The 21564-nt window shown below is 40.4% G+C and overlaps 1 protein-coding gene across 2 annotated transcripts in view; it reads left to right on the top strand.

The window, feature by feature from the left end:
* fgf14 (fibroblast growth factor 14) overlaps positions 1–21564 on the top strand; it is a 513640-nt gene that overhangs the window by 374614 nt on the left and 117462 nt on the right. For both annotated transcript variants that reach the window (XM_072578066.1, XM_072578067.1), the window contains exon 3: positions 10304–10407. In XM_072578066.1, coding sequence (XP_072434167.1) covers positions 10304–10407 — 104 coding nt within the window. The remainder of the gene's footprint in view (positions 1–10303; positions 10408–21564) is intronic.

The raw sequence follows: 21564 nt of genomic DNA, 5'->3' as shown, positions 1-21564 counted from the left end.
CCCACAACTGGATTGCAGCCATTTTTCCTACTGATGAATGGGCCAGTGTTGCAACCACTAAATTCCAACCAATTAGACAATGGACTAATAATTCAGAGGAGAAAGTGAGGACTGCAGATGCTGGGGATCAGAGTCAAAACGTGTGGTGCTGGAAAAGCACAGCCAGTCAGGCAGCATCCGAGGAGCAGGAGAATCGACGTTTTGGGCATAAGCCCCTCATCAGGAATGTTGGACTGGGGTCCTAAGTGGGCTGAGAGATAAACGGGAGGGGGGTGGGACTGGGGAGAAGGTAGCTTGGAAGGTAAGATTTAAGATCTGCGGGGGGTGCAGCGAGGGACAGACTCACTGAGATCCTTGTGCATCTGCAGTCCTCACTTTCTCCTCGTCATTATAACCTGACTGCGAAGCCTCTTCCAAGAATGCCCACCTTGAAGATGTTCACCTCCTCTGTCTACAAGGACCTCAGTGAGAGTCTCTCTCTCTCTCTCACTGCATCCCCCAGGTCTTACCTATCGCCATTCAAGCTACCTTCCCTCCACTCCAAACACCCCTCCATTTAGCTCTCAGCCCCCTTGGGCCACCCCCACATTCCTGATGTCTGAAATGTCAACTGTCATGCTCCTCAGATGCTGCTGACCTGTTGTGCTTTTCCAGTGCCACATGCTTTGATGAATAATTCAGAGGTACAGACTAAAGCTCTGGGGCCTTGGGTTCAAATTGCACCACAGCATTTAGTAAACTTTAAGTCAATAGATATAAACTGGAATTGAAAGGCAGTCTGAGGGGCAGTGATGACAACTACTGTTGGTTATCTTAAAAACCCCAACTAATTCAAATATGTCTTTTAGGAAAAGAAATCTGCCATCCTTTCCTCATCTGACCTACACATGACTCCTGACCTACAGTAAAGCAGTTGAATCTAACTGCCCATTAAAATTGCTTAGCAGGTCAATCACAGAATCCCTGCAGTGTGGAAGCAGGCTATTCAGCCCACCAAGTCCACACTGACCCTCCAAAGATCATCCCAACCAGACCTTCCCCCCAGCCCTATCACTGTTACCCTGCATTTCCACCTAGCTTTCACCTCTCTGGACACTATGGGCAATTTAGCATGGCCAGTCCATCTAACCTGCACGTCTTTGGACTGTGGGGGTGGGGGTGGGGTGGGGGAGGCGGGGGCGAGGGGTGGGGGAGTTGGTGGGAAACCCATGCACACAGGTTGAAAGTGCAAACTCCATACAATCGCCCGAAGTTAGAATCAAGCCTTGGTCCCTGGTGCTGTCAGGCAGTGGTGCTAGCCACTGTGCCACTTCAAATCAGTTCAAGCCAACTGGGAATGAGCAAAAAATACTGGCTTTGTCGATCATACCCACATCCCATGAAGGGCTAACATTTTAAAATTGGATAAATATATATATATATTTTCCTGAGATGTTAGTGACGGACTTTTTCCTTGAACAGCTGTGATCTTTGCACTGAAAGTGAATTGGTGCACTCATACTCCCTTCAAATCAAAACATAGGCCCAGACTGGCTAAGGACATCAATCTTCCTTCCCTAAAGGACATTAATGAATCTGTTGGGTTTTGACAAATCCGACAGCTTCATACTGATACTGTTAATCTTACAGATGTGTGAGCTGAATTCTAAAACTATTGTGGCGAGATTTTGTACCATATTCTTTAAGTCTGTGGGTTATTAGTATGGTAACATTACCTTTCCTTTTGCTGGAAAAATTGCACGCATTCTTCGAAAAACTTCCATCACAGTGCAATTTCCAGCAGAGAAAAAAAGAAATTCCACATACAAATTTAGTTGAACGATTTTGTGACTTCAGCCTGACCCTGTGTGACCTCAGTATAGAGCAGATGTGACACAATTTTTGTACAATAATACACTGGAATGAAGAATGAAATGAGAGGAGCTGCATTTAATGTGGATGTTTATTTCTGTTGCTTGTCAGGAGCAATGATTGACAACTCAGTGTGTTTTGCAGTGTAACTATGTGGTGTTTCATTTTAGCACAAGGCAGACCACAAAATAAAGAAAAAATTAGCTTCCAATATAAATCTTGCAGTGTCCAGTGACAGAAAACTACTTTCTCAAATGCACTCTCTCCCTCTGCACACACATAGAAACCTTCACACATTCATACACACAAACTCACATCCCTGCACTCACTCTCTCACACACACACTTTCACATTTCCACGTTCTGTCTCTCACACAAACTCTCACACGCAGGCACACTCCCATACTCTGTCTCACACGCACACAAATTTATGCCCACTTTCACATTCCCACACAGACATATACACATTTAGATTCTGATGCGCACACGTACATTTATGTTCTCACAATAAATGTATATGCAATCACACACACATTCACATACACAGTCCCAGGCACTTTCACATTCATTCCCATGAATTGCATAAACATAGTATGCAAGTACAGCAAGTGATTATGAAAGCAATGGAAGGTTTATTGCAAATAGAATGGAATATGATAATATGAAAGTTTTGCTAGAATTGTACACAGCATTAGGGAGACCATGTATCGATATTATGTGCAGTTTTGGTATCTTTATTTTTTAAAACCAATCCGATTGTATTAAAAACAGTTCAGAGAAGATTGATTTGACTCATACCTGGGATAAAGGCCTTATCTTGTGAAGAGAATTTGATCAGGTTATTTCCATATCTATTGAATAATAGAATCCCTACAATGCAGAAAGAGACCACTTGGCCCACAGACTTCTGAAGAGCATCCCACCCAGACCCACCCCATAATCCTGTATGGGGTTAGCCATGGCTTACCCATCTGAAGTGCACACCCCTGGACATGGTGGGGCAATTTTTAGTATGGACAATCCATCTAACCTGCATATCTTTGGAGTGTGGATGGAAACCAGAGCAAACCCACGCAGACATGGGGAGAATGTGCAAACTCCACACAGGCAGTCACCCGAGGCTGGAATCAAACCCAAGTCTCTGGTGCTGTGGCGCAGTAGTGCTAACCACCGAGCCACCTATTGATGTTTAGATGAATGACAGGTGATCTTATTAAAGCTTATAAGATCCTGAGGGTATGGATGCAGAGAACTGGAGGATATGTCAGGAGATTAAAACTAATTTAAGGAAAAGAGATCTCCTGTTTAAGAGAGAGAGATGAGCAGATTTTCTTTTGGGAGAGGGTCATTAAAGAGTGGAATTCTCTGCACCAGAAGGTTTGGAAGGTTTTGTTAGATTTTTGATAGAAAAGGCAGTGCAGGTTTACGGACTACAGGGTGCAGACAGAAAAATCAATTGGAGAGCTCAACCAGATCAGCCATGATCTTGTTCAAAGGCAGAGGAAGCTTGAAGGGCTCAAAGGTATCCTCCTGCTCCCAAATCCTCCATTCTTTCACTCTCAGACTCACACACACAGACACAAACACACTCATAGAGACACACACACAGACATGTAGACAGAGGCGCACACACACACACTGACACAGACACACTCATACAGACAGACACACACACACAGACAGAGCGAGACACACAGACACACTCATACAGACAGACACACAGACATACTCATACAGACAGATACACAGACGCAGAGGCACACAGATACAGACACACACACAAACAGAGAAAGACACACAGATGCAAACAGAGACACACAAACACAGACACACTCATACAGACACAGACACACAGACACACTCATACAGACACAGACACACAGGCACAGACACACTCATACAGACACACTCAGACAGATACAAAGACACAGACAGAGCTCCACAGACACACACACGCAGCTACAGACACATTCATATAGACACACACATAGACACAGAGACACGCACAGACATAGACACACTCATACAGGCACACAGACAGAGACATACTGACACACACAGAGACACTGACATACACACATAAATATAAACAGACACAGAGACACATAGAAGAGTCACATGCCCACATACACAGACACACGCTGTCAAACACAAGACTCAGTAACAGATTTGCAGATGAACATGCATATATTCTGATAAAAATTCAAACTCATCAAAACTCATACACAGTACATTAAAATATTGTTGCCATTGCTTCTTCTCCCAATGGCTTAATATCTGTCTGTTACTCCACACTCCTTCTAAACTCTTTTCCCATGTACTCTGTGTAGACTGTGTGGTATTGAACACCTCCCTGAAATTCACTTTCAAACTTTTCTCCTCCAAAGTGAACATCCCTACCTCCTTCAATCTATCCACATAGCCATCTCCACAAGTTTCTCATTCTGGAACCATCTCTGTGAATCTTGCATCACCTCTAAAGCCTTCACATCCCTTTTAAAATGTTGTGCTCCAAAATTAGAGTCAATACCAAGGAGTCAATCCTTGTTTTTGTACTCTGTGCCTCTATTCATAAAGCTTAGGATCCAGCATGCATTTTTAACAACTTACTCAACCTGCCTTGCCACCTTTAATGATTTGTGCCCGCATATCCCAGATATCTCTGCTGTTGCAACCAAACAAAAGTAAAATCTGGAATCTGAAATAGAAACAGGAAATGCTGGGAATGCTTAGCATGTCAGGCAGAATCAGTGAAGAGAAACAATGATAATAACTCAAGTCGATAATGACCCTTCATCTCCTCTGTTCGTATATTCTCTTTAGAATTGGATCCTCCAGATTATATTGCCTTTCCTCAATCCTCATTCCAAAATGCAAGCAGTTATCCCTTCACAGTTCTGTACAGTAAATACAACATGTGTTCACCTGTTCTACCAGCCTATCTGTGTTCTTTTGAAGTCTAATAAGAACCCCCACTTGATTCACCACACTTCCAAGTGCTTCAAGTTTTGAATCGTGCCCTTCACACCCAGGTTTAAATCATTAATACATGTTAAAAGGATTAGTAGTCTTAATACCCATTCCTGGGGAATTAGCTCTGGCTGACACACCAAATTATCAACAGGCATGGCAAGACAAGGCATGGGCAGTGTGAGCATATAGGTAGGTGTTAGGTGAGTCAGCACTTAGCAAGTAAGTGACCAGCCCTGAGATGCAGACTGATTGAATTCGAGAGCTGGGTGCCTGTCCATACGTCCACGCGGCAGCCCTTCAATGCTAGTTGTGGTGCACCCTGAAATGCTAGTCCTGCAGATGGATAGGTAAGTATTGTTGTGACACATTGGCAAACTTCAGTTGCCAGTGTCCGTGGATGAGGGATGTGTGAGGCTGGGTGCCTGTGGTTTGTGGCCTGAGTTATTATTGTCTGAGGAGGCAATATGGAGGCTCTTTGCCACCTGAAGCCACTGAGTACCTGCTGTGACATCTATGTTGCGAATTCTTGACATCTGATTTACTCGGTGGGCTTGGTAAGGTGAGAAACTGAATATTAATGAGGCGGGTTTTGCAGTCAGTGAAGTGGTTATCAAGCAATAATCCCCTTTAATTGGCCAATTGCTATTGCCGATGAGAAACTTGCCACAACCCTGACGGATGCAAAGAAGGTGCAGCAAGTTACTACTGATGCCAGACTTCTGTGCAATTCTGCCACAAATCTCACCACAGCCAGGTCAATCACTCCCTGTGAGATTCCATCCAATGAGTATTATGGTTTATAAAAAAAACAAATGAATGCAGATGCTGTAAATTAGAAACAGAGGTTGCTGGAAAAGCTCAGCAGATCTGGCAGCATCTGTGAAGAGAAATCAGAGTTAACATTTTTGGAGCTGGAAACCCTTCCTTCGAAAAATGTACTATGAGCTCAATGCTACAGCTCCATCAGTTTTTTTTTGCTTCCAGTGCTCTGAGTTAAGATGGAGTCTGAGACCTTTATACCTCCTAAACACATGTTTTGATGTGATGATGATGTCATGAACATGTCTCTTAAAGTTATACTGACATAAAAAAAATCCCAAAGATTAAAGAATTATCCTAAATGGATATTCCTGTTTGTGCATAGCTGCATGTTGTCAATTTGATAATTATATAAATGGGTAAAAATAGAGTTTACGTGATTTACGATTCAAAATGAAATATTATACTTTGGAGATTTGACAACTGATTTAGTGATTGCTTATCCATCTGGCGAGGTGCATGTTTTTTTGTTGGTTCTCTTCCTGCTGTTTACTGTCACTTCAGCGTCACCACATCATCATCATGCCAGTGTTTTCTTCCTCACTCTTCTTGGGCATGTTTGGCATGTCTGTGCTGGCTTCTGTACCTTCACACTGTAAAACCATGATCATGTATAATCTGGGCTGGTTACAAGTTCTAGAAATCATTGCTGGTACCCCACACTTTGTAAATTTTTGCTTTAGAATTTGTGTGTCTAAATCATACTCTCTGTCCACTGAGCAGTTGTGGTTGTTCTGTATCCTTTCGCACATTGTGTATCCCTTCAATTCTCCTCAGTCTCTGAAAAAGAGTGCTCAGAGAATTGGTTGCCGGATGAGGTCCCTTGCATTTGGTTTCTGAACATGCGTTGTGCTCGGGATGGTAGTCCCTTCTCTGGTGCTGTGCAAAAATGCAGCAATGTGATGCTTGACACTTGCCTGATTATTGGTTTGATGGAAGGTACCACACATTCTGCTCAACAATTTGAGCATGGATAGTGGCGCTACAATGTGCTAGGTCATTCCCCGTTTAATATACATGTCTTGAAATGGTTTGCCAGTGAACTGCGATCTGTTGTCTGAACTTTCCATTCTGGGATATCAAGTAAACTGAAAGGAATGGTTGCACTCACTGTGATGCTAATTTGTCAAACATTGGGAAACTTAAAGTTGTTACCTCCATCCAAGGAATACTTGCATGGATGTAGGGAATCACTTCACTGCTGGGGTTGTTAGGTTTTACATGCCTCATATGCATCCATGAGCCATTGAGTTGTAGGGTCATACAGCATGGAAACAGATCCTTCGGAATACCCTGCATCCCTAACCAGTATTCCGATTCATGCTCTAGTAGTCTTGTACATTCAATGTCTATCTGTCCATGTATAACATAGACATGATATCCTGGGATAATACTTTCGATACTAGGATTTGTTTGCCCTTCAAAATGATTCATCATGATATACTAGATTTATCTCTGTATGGCCAAAATGTACAAATATTCTCAAATCCTTCTTTAATCCTATCAGGCAACCCATGGATAACAATTTTTTGCAATTCTGTCGTCACTCAACTTTAGCAGTGTTGCTGATGGTTCACATTCACTCTGGTCAAAGTATAACATCTTCAACTTTGTAATCTGGATTGTTAATGTGTAGTTCAAAATGAATTTCTTGGTCTTTGTATGGGTTGGGGAATCTGCACAATGTGTGAAGCATAATCATTTTTCTCGCTAGCTTGTGCCATTTTCAAAGTCACATCCTTCCACCATCCAAACATGCTATGAGTTAAGGTGATGTCTGAGCTCTTTATATTTTTCAGGTCACATTCCATGCTGCAGTAATGATATCAAGAGCAGCTCTCTTAAAGCATACTGATGTGACTGTCTGAGACATAACATAACAGCAATGACCATCTCCTACTGGACAGAATCCAATCATCTGTCCTTGACTTTCAACAGCATTACCATCACTGAAACTGCCACTATTAATATTGTGGTATCACCATTGACCAGAACCTTAACTGGACCAGCCACATAAATACTACAAATGTAGGTCAGAGGCTGAGAATGTTTCCAGTGAGCAATCCCTCTCCTGACTCCCAAAGCCGCCTTCTATTAGGAACAAATATGATGGAATAATCTCCACTTGTCTGGGTGATTCCAGCTCCAACAACACTCAAGAAGCTCAACAGTATCTAGGACAAAGTAGCTGACTTCATTGGCATCCCATCTACCATTTTCAACATTTACTCCCTCCACCACAATGCAAAGTGACATCTATAATATGCAATGCAACAACTCAATAAGCCACCTTCAATATCACTTTCCAAATCTGTAAATGCTGTCATTAAGGAGAACAAGGGCTGCAGGTGCATGGGGAACTCCACTACCTGCTAATTCCTCTCCAAGATACGCATGATCTGGACTTGGAACTGTAACACTTTTCCTTCACTGTCATCAGATCAAAATGTTGGAACTCCCTCCCTAATAGCACTGTGGGTATACCCACACAACCTGGATTGCAGTAATTCCACCATCTTCATAAAGGCAATGGGGATGGGCAACAATTGCTGGTCTTGTCAATGATACCACGAACTCTATGAACAAGTAGAGAAAAAGTAGTTTGTTACATGAAGACAACGAAAATCAAGTGTACATTAAATAGATAATTCTTAGGTATTTGACCATCCTTCATCCTGTGAAGATACATAAACCAGTGAAGTCACCTCTGCTTGATGAGGACCAACATACTTGGGAGCTGTGCCTTTAAAAGGCTTGCTCCATTCATGGTTCGGTTCTTCCGTTAGACCTAAAGTCGTCCCTAAATTGGTATATTATCTTGAATAAACGTGCCATGTTAATAGTGGGAAATGTGCTTAGTTTTTCTAGGCCAGAGAGACCTTTGTGCAGGGAACCAAGATAGATATAATGTTAGTTAGTACTTTCCCTTACAATGCACTGCAATAGCTTGAAATGGAATTGCCTAGCATCTAGCGACGCCAGCTGATTGCATCACCAGTCAATCAAAAACACGTCAATCAAGCCACTGCAATTAACTTTGTATTTCTACATTCTTTTGGCAAGATGAGAATCGAGTTTAAACCACACACAATGTTACATGCATGCATACTTACAGACAATAAAGCACATGATCACGCATACATATGCATAATCTCTCACACACATACAGTCAATCTCACATGCATAGCACAATTTCTCACACACATAATCACACACATGCACATACAATCTTGCAAATACAATCATACATAAACAATTACACATGCACAAACATGTACACCCAATCTCTCTCTCTCTCTGTCTCTCACACACACACATATACAAGCAGACACACAGGTGATCATTAGTTCTCACATGGTGGTACAGTGGTTAGCACTGCTGCCTCACAGCTCCAGAGACCTGGGTTCAATTCCCACCTCAGGCGACTGAGTGTGTGTAATTTGCACATTCTCCCTGTGTCTGCATGGGTTTCCTCCCACAGTCCAAAAATGTGCAGGTTAGGTGAATTGGCCATGCTAAATTGCCTGTAGTGTTCGGGGCAGGGGTAAATGTAGGGGAATGGGTGCGGGTCGGTGTGGACTTGTTGGGCCGAAGGGCCTGTTTCTACACTGTAAGTAATCTAATCTAATCATAATAAAGTCACTTATGTTAAATGCTGACAACACAACTTCACAACAGTTGTGGATCTGGTGAAAGAATCTCTCAGAATATCATCATGTATATTATAAACTAAGAACACATAAAACTCAGAGGGTCATACAATGAAGAAAGTGATATTTGAGGTATTGAAGCTGTGAAATTCCTCTCCATTTAGTTCCATTCCTGGCTGTCTCATCAAAACCCTGCATATTTTTCTTCTTTTCCAAGTCTTTCTCTGATAACCTTGTTCTAATTTTATTTTGATGGTGCTATTACTTCCAGTGTAGATGTTTCACAAACAACTCCATATGAGCAAGAAAGATTAGTTACTTAATACAAAAAAGCTGTCACATCAAAACAAATTGTTTATAATTAAACTCCGTATATTAGAAAATGATACAAAAGAAGCACCTTCATATCGAGACAAACGTGCACTCAATTTGACCCAGCGTAATTTGTACCTAGAATTTACAGCCTAGAATCAAGCTACTTAAACCACCTGGTTTATACTGGTGTTTCTGCTGTACACAACCCTCCATCTCCCTACTTTGTCTCACCCAATCAACATATCCTTCCAATCTTTTTATCCCTCATGTAATTATCTTACTTCCCTTTAAATGTATCTATATCATTCACCACAACCACTCCCTGTTATAGAGTTTAAAATTCTCACTGCTCTTTGAGGTAAGATGTTTCTCTTGAATTCCATATTAGATTTATTCATAACTATTTTACATTGATGGACCCTAGATTTGGCCTTCTCAATATGGAAGCATCTTCTCTAAATCTACCCCTTGAAATGCTTCCATCGCTTTAAAAATGCCTATCAGGTCAACTCTCAGCCTTCTCTTTCTAGTGAAAGGAGCCTCACCCTGTTCAATCTTTACTGCTAGTAATAACCACTCCATTCTAGTATTGTTTTTAGTTACTTGCTGTCCATGAATCTTTCTGTGGTTCTGTTAAGTATTTGCAGTCAGAATTTGCACTAAGCATCCTATTAATGTTCTTGTTTATGCTTCCAGCATTGTTCAACCTTGTGCCAGTGGGACTCCGTGTCGTTGCAATTCAGGGCGTGAAGACAGGGCTGTACGTGGCCATGAATGGTGAAGGATACCTTTATACATCAGTGAGTACTTCTGAATAATGCAGCTGAGGCACCATTTTAAGGTAGTACAAGTCTTAATGAGAAATGAGCGCTTCTTTCAGTCTTTGACAATCAGATTACATATAAATGATTCCATCAGAAATGCCATTTCTTTGATTGTCCATAATTCAAAAGGGACTAATACCTCCATAAACTGCTATTGAAATCAGTGAGTGTGCAGAAAATGCACTGGTCTCATTCCAATCTCAGGATGATAATTGCAGTATGGGCATTGCACAGAGTCCTGATTTCCAGCACTTTCCTTTCATTATTGTCATGATGTCAAACTTAGAATGATAAACTTTAATTTCATCTGAACTAGCTTTTACTGTGTATGTGCAAGGCTGAGGTTTGTGCTTCACTCTGAGTACATTTATTGTTCATGATGAATGTGAAGAACAGAGATTAGTTAATAATGACTCATTGAGAGTCAGACCAAAGCACACTCTCTCTGGGTACTGTCAACAGCTGTCTGTCATTGATTGTCTTGCGGAGTATAAGTCAGAGAATCTGTGATGCAGTGACAGCATTAGCTTTTGATTTTCTCACTCTCTACTAGCCCACAGGCTTTGCTTATCACTTTTAATTTGCTGCAAATACAGCAAGTGGCATTAGAGTTAGGACTTTTGAGCGCTTGACACAAAGGCTATTATTGAGTACAAGCCTATGCATCTTCTGACTGTTCTCTGAACCTCAAAACATTTGTTTCATTGTGAGAATTAATGATTAAGCACAGCTTGAATTGTATTTTTTTTTACATTTTGGTTCACCCTGGTCCAGTGATGTTTGCATCATTAAGTTTTGCTATAAACTGTTAAATTTATTTTTACTTTGGATGTGGATGCAATGCTGACATTTGTTTGCCTTGAGAGCAGTTAAGAGTCAATCACAATGTTGTGGATCTTGAGTCACAGGTAGATAGGCAGATGTCCTTCCCTAAAGGCATGGACAGACGAGATGAGTTTTTACAACAATCAGTTAATAGTATCACAGTCATCATTAATGGATATAGTTTTCAATTAGAATCATAGAATTATAAAATCTGCCCAGTGTTGAAGCAGGCTGTTCATCCCATTGATTCCACACTGTCTGAAGAGCATCCCACTCAGATTCCCCCACACCTGCTCTCCCATCCCTGTAAACCTGCATTTCCCATGGCTAATCCACCTAGCCTGCACATTGCTGGACACAATTACAGATTAAGCTCCCAGATTTCAACCTGTGCATTTACCTGTGCTGTTGGGTTATTAATTTAGTGACATTGCTCCTACATCATCATCTCCCCTGATTGCTTAACAACAACAGAATAGCAAACTGCTGATTTTCAGTAGGTTATTAGAGGGCTAGCCCTGGAGAGGCCAAGTTCTAAGAGAAAAATAAGATCAGAGCAAGATACCTGGTGCTATTCTACCTGTGGTCCTCTCAGCAAGTAATAGTTAATAATGAGTATGAGCAGGTGGAGAGAGACGTACAGGGGAAAGTAACATTTTTAGGTGATATTACTATCTTTCCACAATGTAAGATTTTGGTATTTTAATGCACATCAAAACACAGGAATCTCCCAGTGTCATTTTTGGATCAGATCTGTTTCTTTATACAAACAGGATTTTGGCTAAAATTAATTGTTGGAATGGTGACTTAGGTGTTAAGAGAAGAATTAGACAAAATAACTTTAATTGAGTTTACTTTCATCTTCGAGATTCTTATTCCTTGTCAAACCTACCTGATTTGCAATATTTCGATTGCCGTTCATGAATTCTTAAGTTCTTGTGGTACAACGGTAGTGTCCCTGCTCTGAGCTAGGAGACTTGGGTTCATGTTCCACTTGCTCTGGAGGTGTGTCATAATATAGCTGAAAAGGTTGATTAAAAGTATTTTTATGAATACAGTGTAGATTTTATAATGGACAGATAATTTGTTTTGCTATATGGTCACCGGTTTATGGAGGTTAAGATCTAGTGTCATCTCCTTTTTAATTACCATCGGGAGTTATTTAATTTTGAAAAGCTTAAAATGAATTGGGAAATTGTTTGAAATTTAACTGTATGGATGTTTATGTTGATATTTATTTGCCCAGTAGTTTGGCATATTAGTCCTTTTCTCAGCAGAACTTTATGCTTTAGTTAAAATAATGGATATGAGGTGACACATTTGAACACTAGTATTCCTACTATTTTATTTCAAACCACCGAGAACTTACTATACAAACGTATCTATGTAGTTCCTTTAATAAAGTGAACATCCCAAAACATTTCATGGGAGCATTATCAGACAAACTCTGCCACCGAGATACCAAGTGATATTGCAATAAAATACAAATCGTGAAATAACTGTACCCTTTACCAAGGACATGTTTGTGCAAAATTCAATGTCCCCAAAAGCTATGCATTTGGCATTCTGATTAATAAGAATTGGCTGCCATACACAATAGATTATACAATTGATTGCTTAGATGCCATATTGCAAAAGATAATAAATATTCTGGACAATTACCATCAGTGCTGCTGAGGCTGTAACTAGCAATTTCTACCCTATTCAGAACCAACTCTCTGACAGAAGCTGGAGCTCAGCCAGGATCATCTGACTGATCTGAGGTTCTAATTCTGTCCTTCATCACTGTGCTAAGATTCCAGGACAAATTCCTGGCCTGGACTCAGAGGTGGGTCACATTCAATCCTCAGACCAGATGCACTTCCAGCAATCAGATGCTGGCTCTCAGACATAGCCATAGATCAAAGCCAACCAGCAGAAGTACTTATCTTGAATATAAAAGACAATGCCTCTCTCTTTGGAATTCTTAGACTAGAAAGGCTTTGATTTATCTTTTAGAAATAAACTTCTTAAGAAGATATTTTGATTAAAAAATATACCATTACCAAGAATTTGAAATATTTTTGTGGGTATAATCAATTCTTTAATTTAAGACTTAAACTTCAATGGCATCTGTGTAAGTACCTTGTTGCTTAACCTTTACTGAGATAATTTTGCTTGTCAGTAAATCCAATGGGAATTTAGGGCAAAACTCTTTGCAAAGAATGTGATGGGAGTGTGGGACCCCCCCCCCCCCCATTACAGGGAATGGTTGAAATGAATAGCTTTGGTACATATAATGGAAATCTGGATAAATAAATGAGCGAGAAAGGAATTAAAATATTATTGAATGTAATACATTATTTTGAAGGGAAGATCAATTAGGGGGTGTCTACAACACAGCAAGGTTATTTAAATATCACTGATATGTGTTCATTAAAGATGTTGTTAAATGTTAGAACAAGTCAGCATTCATGACCATTAATAAAAAAATGTCACATTATATAAGTAGGTAATAATTCCAGAACAAAAAAATAATTATCACCAATGCTGGAAATCTGAAATACAAAGAAGAAAATGCTGGAAACACAACATGTCAGGTAGCATCTGTAGAGAAGTGCAAGCTCATGAACTAGAAACATGAACTCTGTTTTTCACTCTCCAGACCTGGATGACTTGCTGAATATTTCTAACATTTTCTGTTTTTAATTTAATAATTCCAAAACGTAGGTGATAACTGGTGAATATGACACTTAATTCATCATCTTTTCACCTACTGATCAACTGTGTCTGAGATTGCAATTAAAGAGTGTTGTGCAACTTAATGTGTAACTGTTTATGTTTTTCTCAATGCATTTCAGTTACAAAAATCATCGATTTCATTATAATGATTATTGTATGTTTACCATACATTTGTGTGTTGAATATCTTTTATATTAATTTTCTATTTCCACATCTTTTACATTTGAGAAAATATAGTGTATGTTATTTGGTGAACACAAATGCAGATATGTTGAAGAGTCACCTAAAGCTCAGGCATTTTTGAAAAGATCATCATTGTAAATGCAGGTTAGTTGGAGCTCAGATCAATTCATCGATGTGAAGTCTATTAAAAAAAAACAGATTTGAAACCCAAAGGTCTTTTGCAAGATATTCTCCAGCATGTAGCTTTGGCATTTCACGCCCCACTGGATGCCTTTTAATGGTTTCCAATTCCATTCCCAGGCAGGTGCCGGAAGCTTTATCTCCATTCCACATTTCTCTGTTGGTCTGTTTCATCCCTATTAATATAATTTTTTTCTGGAATATTGCAGAGGAGGAGAACCCTGCACAAGACTGATAAACATCTTCAGAAAGCAATGTAAAACAAAGCAATATACTGCGATGCTGGAAATCTGTATTAAGACAAATGTAAAAGATGTTCAATAGACTGAATGCTGGTAGAAATGCAAAACAAGTGCATGATACATTCATTGATGTGTGGAATTGAAATGCATATTTAAAAATACAATTACATCCTGAGCTGCATTCTGATCTTTAATTACAGATTTGGACACATTTGATCAATAGGGGAAAGCGGTTGATTCCATTATTAAAAGGTTCGGTGGCTACCAGCTATATATTGAAATTATTAAAATAATATCAGGAAATGCTGGAAATATTCCACTGCTCTGACAGCATCTGAGCACAGAGAAACGGAGTTAGCAGTTCAACTTCTTACTGTTTTGTCAGATTGAATTATGGAATCATAGGTATTTTTCGGACAGGACAGGGCCATTCAGTCTATCATTTTCATACCAAAAATTGATTTTTGTAAATATTGAAGAATTCATCAGACTTTTAAAACTCAGAACTAAACATGTCATCTTACCCAGTTGTCAATGCAGGGGCAGATGCTGTCAACAGGTTTTTGGCTCAAGTTTGTCTTTATTTAATTCTATGTTCTGTCCTGGCTTCTGTGGCAATTTTTCCAAAGTGAAAGAGTGCTTCAGTTATACTTTCCCACACCCTCATCCTACCAACACTCCTGGCATTCTCTCTCTGTCCTTTTTGCACTGTAAAGGAAGTTATTGATTCAACTGCACACCAATTCAACCCCATCATCAACCTCGCCTGTCACTCAACCCATATTATAATTCTTCACCATCATCACTCCTCCCCCATTACCACCCCTCCTTACTAACCATTTCTGCCATCCTCATGTCATCCCCATCTATCCCCTCCCACATTGTGCCTCCCCATTATCAGAATTGCACCGTCTACTTCTGCTCATCCACAAAGATTGCCCTCTCCCCACTCAAAAACCACAGAATGGGCCAAGTTTCATCAGTGGCCTGTCCAAAATTTATCCCTCAATCGGAATCATAAAAAACATTCTATTCGGCCGTTAGTTGCTACATTGTTCTTTGTGGAAGTTCACTGAGTACATATTGGCTTCTGCATTAACTACATTCACAACAGTGAACGATACCTTAAGAAATACTTTATTAGCAGTGAAGCATTTTGGGACATCTAGTGATTGATGAAAAGCTCTACATAAATGCAAATCTTTTTTTAATGGTCATGTTTGAATTTCTCTTTACAGAGATCTACATATTTGAATATATTTTTCAAGAACAAACATTGGTTGAATTAATATTTTAGAAAATCTTCACAGTTACATTTTATTGAACCTGTTGTGTTCAATGTGAGTACATGGTGATTTCATGACTTAAAATGGTTTTCATTTCTTTAAATTAAGGGAAAGTAAAACAGGAATATCTGCATTTCTCTTGAGTCTCCAGTTGCGTATACCGGTGTTAACCTTCTGTCAAATGCTGACACATTTAGCCGGCGATCTCACTGTAAACATTTGCTGGCAACACCAACGCAAGAACAGATGCAACTTATGGCATAATTTGGAGGAATGTCTGACCCCATGTGATTTACTTCAACTCAAAAATTTAGGCTGGAAGGAATTCTACCTCGAAATTTCCAAGTTATTTTGGAAACGCATAGTGACTTAACCTGACTTCAATCAGGAAAGCAGTGATTTATCTAATGACACCTAAGGGATGTAAACATAATTAAAGGACACTAGGAGATTTTAACAAGGTTTTTTTTAAGATTGTGATTTAACAATATATGTGAATCTCTGTTCAGAAGACAGAACAGGGAGGCAATATCCAATGACCAATCTTCTTATGTAAATAAACAGCACTGGTTCCAAGTAAGCATCCAACACTTACAATACTGGCTTATGAAGACATAGTAGTTAACTGGAAAATGAATTTGATGTATATAATTCCCTGGTTCACTTGTTCTCCAAGGAAATTACAAAAGGAGGAGAATTTCCAACATTGCTAAGTGCTTCTGACAGCAAGACATTCGGAAGTATTGTAGACATTGAATCCTACAGATAGAAAGAGGCCATTGGGTCTGCAATGACGGTCCCACCTTCTTGAAGGAGAGAGCCAATTATTTCCATTCAATTGTCTTTCCCCCAGCCATGCAACAAGCTTTCTCCAATATCTTTTGGAAAGTCATCAGCAAATCAATTTCCACTGTCCTTTAAAGCAGTGTATTCCAATTCACAGCAATTTGTTGTGGAAAACTAATATTCTCTTCACCTCTCCTCTGGTATTTTTTACCAATTACCATAAATCTGTGATCTTTGGTTACCAACACTCCTGCATTTGGGAACAGTTTGTCTGTATTTCCTCTATAAGACTCTTGCCTAATTTTGAATTTATTGAATGCCACTTAGGTTTCTTCTTTCCAAGGTGAACAATCCCAGCTTTTGTTCAACAAAGGATTAGGAAGATTGAGCCATTGACTTTGATCCCCACAATCAGTGTCAGTGTATTTTTAAGAGACATGGTCGTGATTTTATCATGTATCAGATTAGATTAGATTAGATTACTTACAGTGTGGAAACAGGCCCTTCGGCCCAACAAGTCCACACCGCCCCGCCGAAGCGCAACCCACCCATACCCCTACATCTACCCCTTACCTAACACTACGGGCAATTTAGCATGGCCAATTCGCCTAACCTGCACATCTTTGTGACTGTGGGAGGAAACCGGAGCACCCGGAGGAAACCCACGCAGACACGGGGAGAACGTGCAAACTCCACACAGTCAGTCACCCGAGGCGGGAATTGAACCCGGGTCTCTGGCGCTGTGAGGCAGCAGTGCTAACCACTGTGCCACCGTATCTTGGCATTTGATCCTGATGAGGATGTAAAGGTTTCATCTTCCATCTTATCCTGGAATTACATGAAACATGGCACATTTCTGAATTGGGGAAAAACTAATATGACTGAGATAAGATATGATTTAGCTCAAGTGGATTGAGAGCAACTACTTGAAGATAAAGCTGTGTCACAGCAGTAAAAGACATTCAAGTAAGAAATAGAAAGAGTACAGGGCCTTTATTTTCTCTTAAAGACAATGAGTGGAACCAAGACCAGAGAACCCCACATTTCAATGGACATAAATGTTAGAATTAAGAAAGATAAAGAGAATCTTATGGCACAGACAGAGGATTCAACATGATAGAGTCCCTAGAGGAGCATAAAAAATGTAGAGGGAATCTTAGAAAGGAAATTAGGAAAGCAAAGAGAGTAAATTAGAAAAAGTTGGTGGGTAGAATAAAGAAAAACCCAAAGGAGTATTTTTTAAAATATATAAAGATCACAAGCATAACGAGGAAAAGCATAGGAAGTAACCTGTGTCTACCTGGAAGACAAGGGCACAGCTGTCAATGAATACTTTGCAATGATCTTCGCGATTGAAAAGGGCAACTTAGATATAGAGATCAGGATGAGGGGTCTGTCAAATATTTGAAGAAATTAACAAAGAGGTAGAGGATTTACGAGTGGATTAGCAACTTTAACACTGGAAAGCAAAGGAGGAGAAAGCAGAGGCCTGGGCAGTAATTTTCAAAATCTTCTGGCTACAGGTGAGGGGTCAGAGGACTGGAAGACTCGTAACATTGTTCCACATTTAAAAATGGAGGAAGTGACAGACCATGAGATTACAGAGCATTCAGTCTAACCTCAGTGGTGAGGAAATTATTGGAAAGAGCTCTGAGGCACAGAATATATTCATATTTGGAGAGACACTGATTATCGAGGGATAGTCAGCATGGATTTTTCAAAAGAAGGTCATGATCAAATTTTGTTGAAGAAGTAACCAAGAGTGCTCCATAGAAGCTAAGGGCAGGAGTAGCTAACACTCTTCCAGGTTGAATTTTGTTTATTATAACTCTACCCATTGGGCTTGCTCTATCATTCATTATGATCATTGCTGACCATTCAACTCAGTAGCCTGTACCTGTTTTGTTTTGCCATATCCTTTGATCCCTTTAACATCATGTGCTATATCCAACTGCTCTTGGCCTCAAATATTATCTGTCATAGCAAATGCCACTGGCTCAGCACTCCCTGGGTGCAGAAATTTCTCCTCACCTCAGTCTTAAATGATTTACCCTTTATCCTTGGACCGTGACACTTGGTTCTGTACTCCTTGTCATTGACAACATCCTTCCTGCATCTACTCCATCTTGTCCTGTTAGAATTTTAGAGGTTTCCATGAAATCTACGCCCCCCCACCCCCCGCCCCATTCTTCTAAACTCCAGTGATTATAGTCCTAACAAATCCAATCTTTCTTCATACATTAGTCCCACCATCCCAGGAATCAGTCTGATAAACCTTCGCTACACCATCTCTCGAGCAAGAACATCCTTCCTCAGATAAGGAGACCAAAACAACACACAATATTCCAGGATGTAGTCTCACCAAGGCCCTATATAATTACAGCAAGTTGTCCCTGTGTCTAAACTCAAATCTTCCCTCTCTGAAACCAACGTACCATTTACCTTCTTGACCAGCTGCTGCATCTGCACTCTTAACCTTCAGTAACTGATGTATGAGGATACCCACATCTTGTTGCACATTTCCCTGTTTCAATTTATAGCTATTTGGATAATAATACACCTTCTTGTTTTTACTCCTGAAGTGTATAACCTCTCATTTATCCACAGTATCCTGCATCTGCCATGCATTTTGTCCATTTAACTAGTTCAAATTTCACTAAAGCATATTTACATTCTCCTCACACTTCACCCTCCCACCAACTTTGTGTCATCTGCAAATTTGGAGATACTCCCTCATCCAATTGTAAGTAGCTGGAGTCCTAGCACTAATCCCAGTAGTACCCTAGTAGTCATTGCTTGCCATTCACAAAAAGACCCATTTATCCCTGCTCATGTTTCTTGTCTGCCAACCAATTTTTTCATCCATTTCAAAATACTACCTCCAATCCCATCAGCTTTAAATTTCCATGGTGATCTCTTAAGTGGGACTTTGCCGAAAGCCTTCTGAAATTTCAAATATACCAGATTCACTGGCTCCCCTTCATCAACTCTGTGAGTCACATGCTTGAAGATTCCAGCAAATTTGTGAATCATGACTTTCATTTTGTAAATCTATGCTGACTGTTTTTCCTGCCACTGTTTTCCAAGTCCTCTGCCATGAAATCTTTTATAATGTGCTGTTGTTTTTTCCACACCGTGGATGCCAGGCTAACCGGTTTATAATTCCCAGTTTTCACTCTGTCTCCTTTTTAAAATTGAGAGCTTACATTAGCTATCCTCCAGTCTGTAGGAACTGTTCCAAAGTCTTTAGAACCTTGGAACATGGCCACCAATGCATCCACTATATCTCGGGCCACTTCTTTAAGAATTCTGGGATGTAGGTTATCAGGTCTTGGGGATTCATCTGCCTTCAATTTCCCCAACACCACTTCCCTGCTAAGACCGATTTTCCTTTCTTCCCTATCATTAAACCACCTGTTCTCCAACATTTTTGGTATGTTATTTGTGTACTCCTTTGTGAGTCTAAAGTATTTGATGTGGTCTACATGGACTTCAGCAAAAAATTGGTTGGCAGACAAGAAACATGAGCAGGAATAAATGGATCTTTTTGTGAATGGCATGCAATGACTACTAGGGTACCACTGGACTTTTAATAAGGTTCTTCATAGTAAAGTGGTGAAGAAAGTAAGAGCCTCTGGGATCCGAGGCAAAGTGTTAAATTGGACCCAAACTTGGCTGTCAGCCAGTAAGTAGAGATAGAGGGGTGTTTCTGTGACTGAGAGTCTATTTTCAGTGGAGTTCTGGAGGACTCAGAGCTGGTATCTTTGTTGCTTATTGTATACATTAATGGTTTGGCCTCAAATGTCGGGACATGATCAAGAGTTTTATGGATAACATGAAAGTTGGTTGGGGTGGTAAATAGTGAGGAGGATAGCCATATACTGCAGGAGGATATTAATGGACTGGGCAGGCCTGTGACAAATAGAATTCAGCCTGGAAAAGTGTGAGGTAATGCGCTTGAGGAGGGTAAAATGACAGGCATTTAGGATGATAGGACCCTGGAAAGTACTGAAGATCAATATTGGTGTGTATTTCTACAGACCCCTGATGGCAGCAGGGCAAATAAAAAAAGTGATTAAGAAGACATATGGGATACTTGCCTTTATTATCTGAGGCATAGAATACAAGAACAGGGATATTCTACTGGAAGTGTATAGAAAGCTGGTTAAGTCATAGCAGGAATCGTGTGTGCAGTTCTGCTAATCATATTGAAGGAAGGATCTACAGCAATCGCCTGAGAGAAGGTGCAGAGAAAATTTACCAGGATGTTGGCTGGGCTAGAGGGTCTGAGCTATGAGGAAAGGTTGGCTAGGCTGGAGTTGTTTACGTTGAAGCAACAAAGGTTAAAAGGAAACATTAGAGCGGTGTATAAGATTATGAGGGGCATAAATATGGTGAAAAGGAAAGAACGTTTTCCATTAGTAGAGGGTTTAATAACCAGCAGGCATTGATTTAAGGAAAGCGATAGAAGGCTGAGCAGGGACTAGATTAGAAAAGCACAGCAGGTCAGGCAGCATCCGAGGAGCAGGAAAATCGACGTTTCGGGCAAAGGCCCTTCATCAGGAATGGAGGCAGGGAACCTCGAGGGTGGAGAGATAACTGGCACGGGGGGAATGGTGAAGTCCACATTGATGCCCTGGGGTTGAAGTGTTCTGAGGCGGAAGATGAGGCGTTCTTCTTTCAGGCGTCAGATGGTGAGGGAGCGGCGATGGAGGAGGCCCAGGACCTCCATGTCCTCAGCAGATTGGGAGGGGGAGTTGAAATGTTGGGCCACAGGGTGGTATGGTTGATTGGTGTGAGTGTCCTGGTGGTATTCCCTAAAGCGCTCTGCTAGGAGGCATCCAGTCTCCCCAGTGTAGAGGAGAGCAACGGATACAATACAGGGCTTGGAGGCCCTGGTCATGGCAGAT

This window comes from Chiloscyllium punctatum, chromosome 9 (assembly GCF_047496795.1).
Source record: "Chiloscyllium punctatum isolate Juve2018m chromosome 9, sChiPun1.3, whole genome shotgun sequence".
NCBI lineage: Eukaryota > Metazoa > Chordata > Chondrichthyes > Orectolobiformes > Hemiscylliidae > Chiloscyllium > Chiloscyllium punctatum.
Note: the sequence above shows the minus strand (reverse complement) of the source record. Positions and strands in the feature narration are given on the sequence as shown.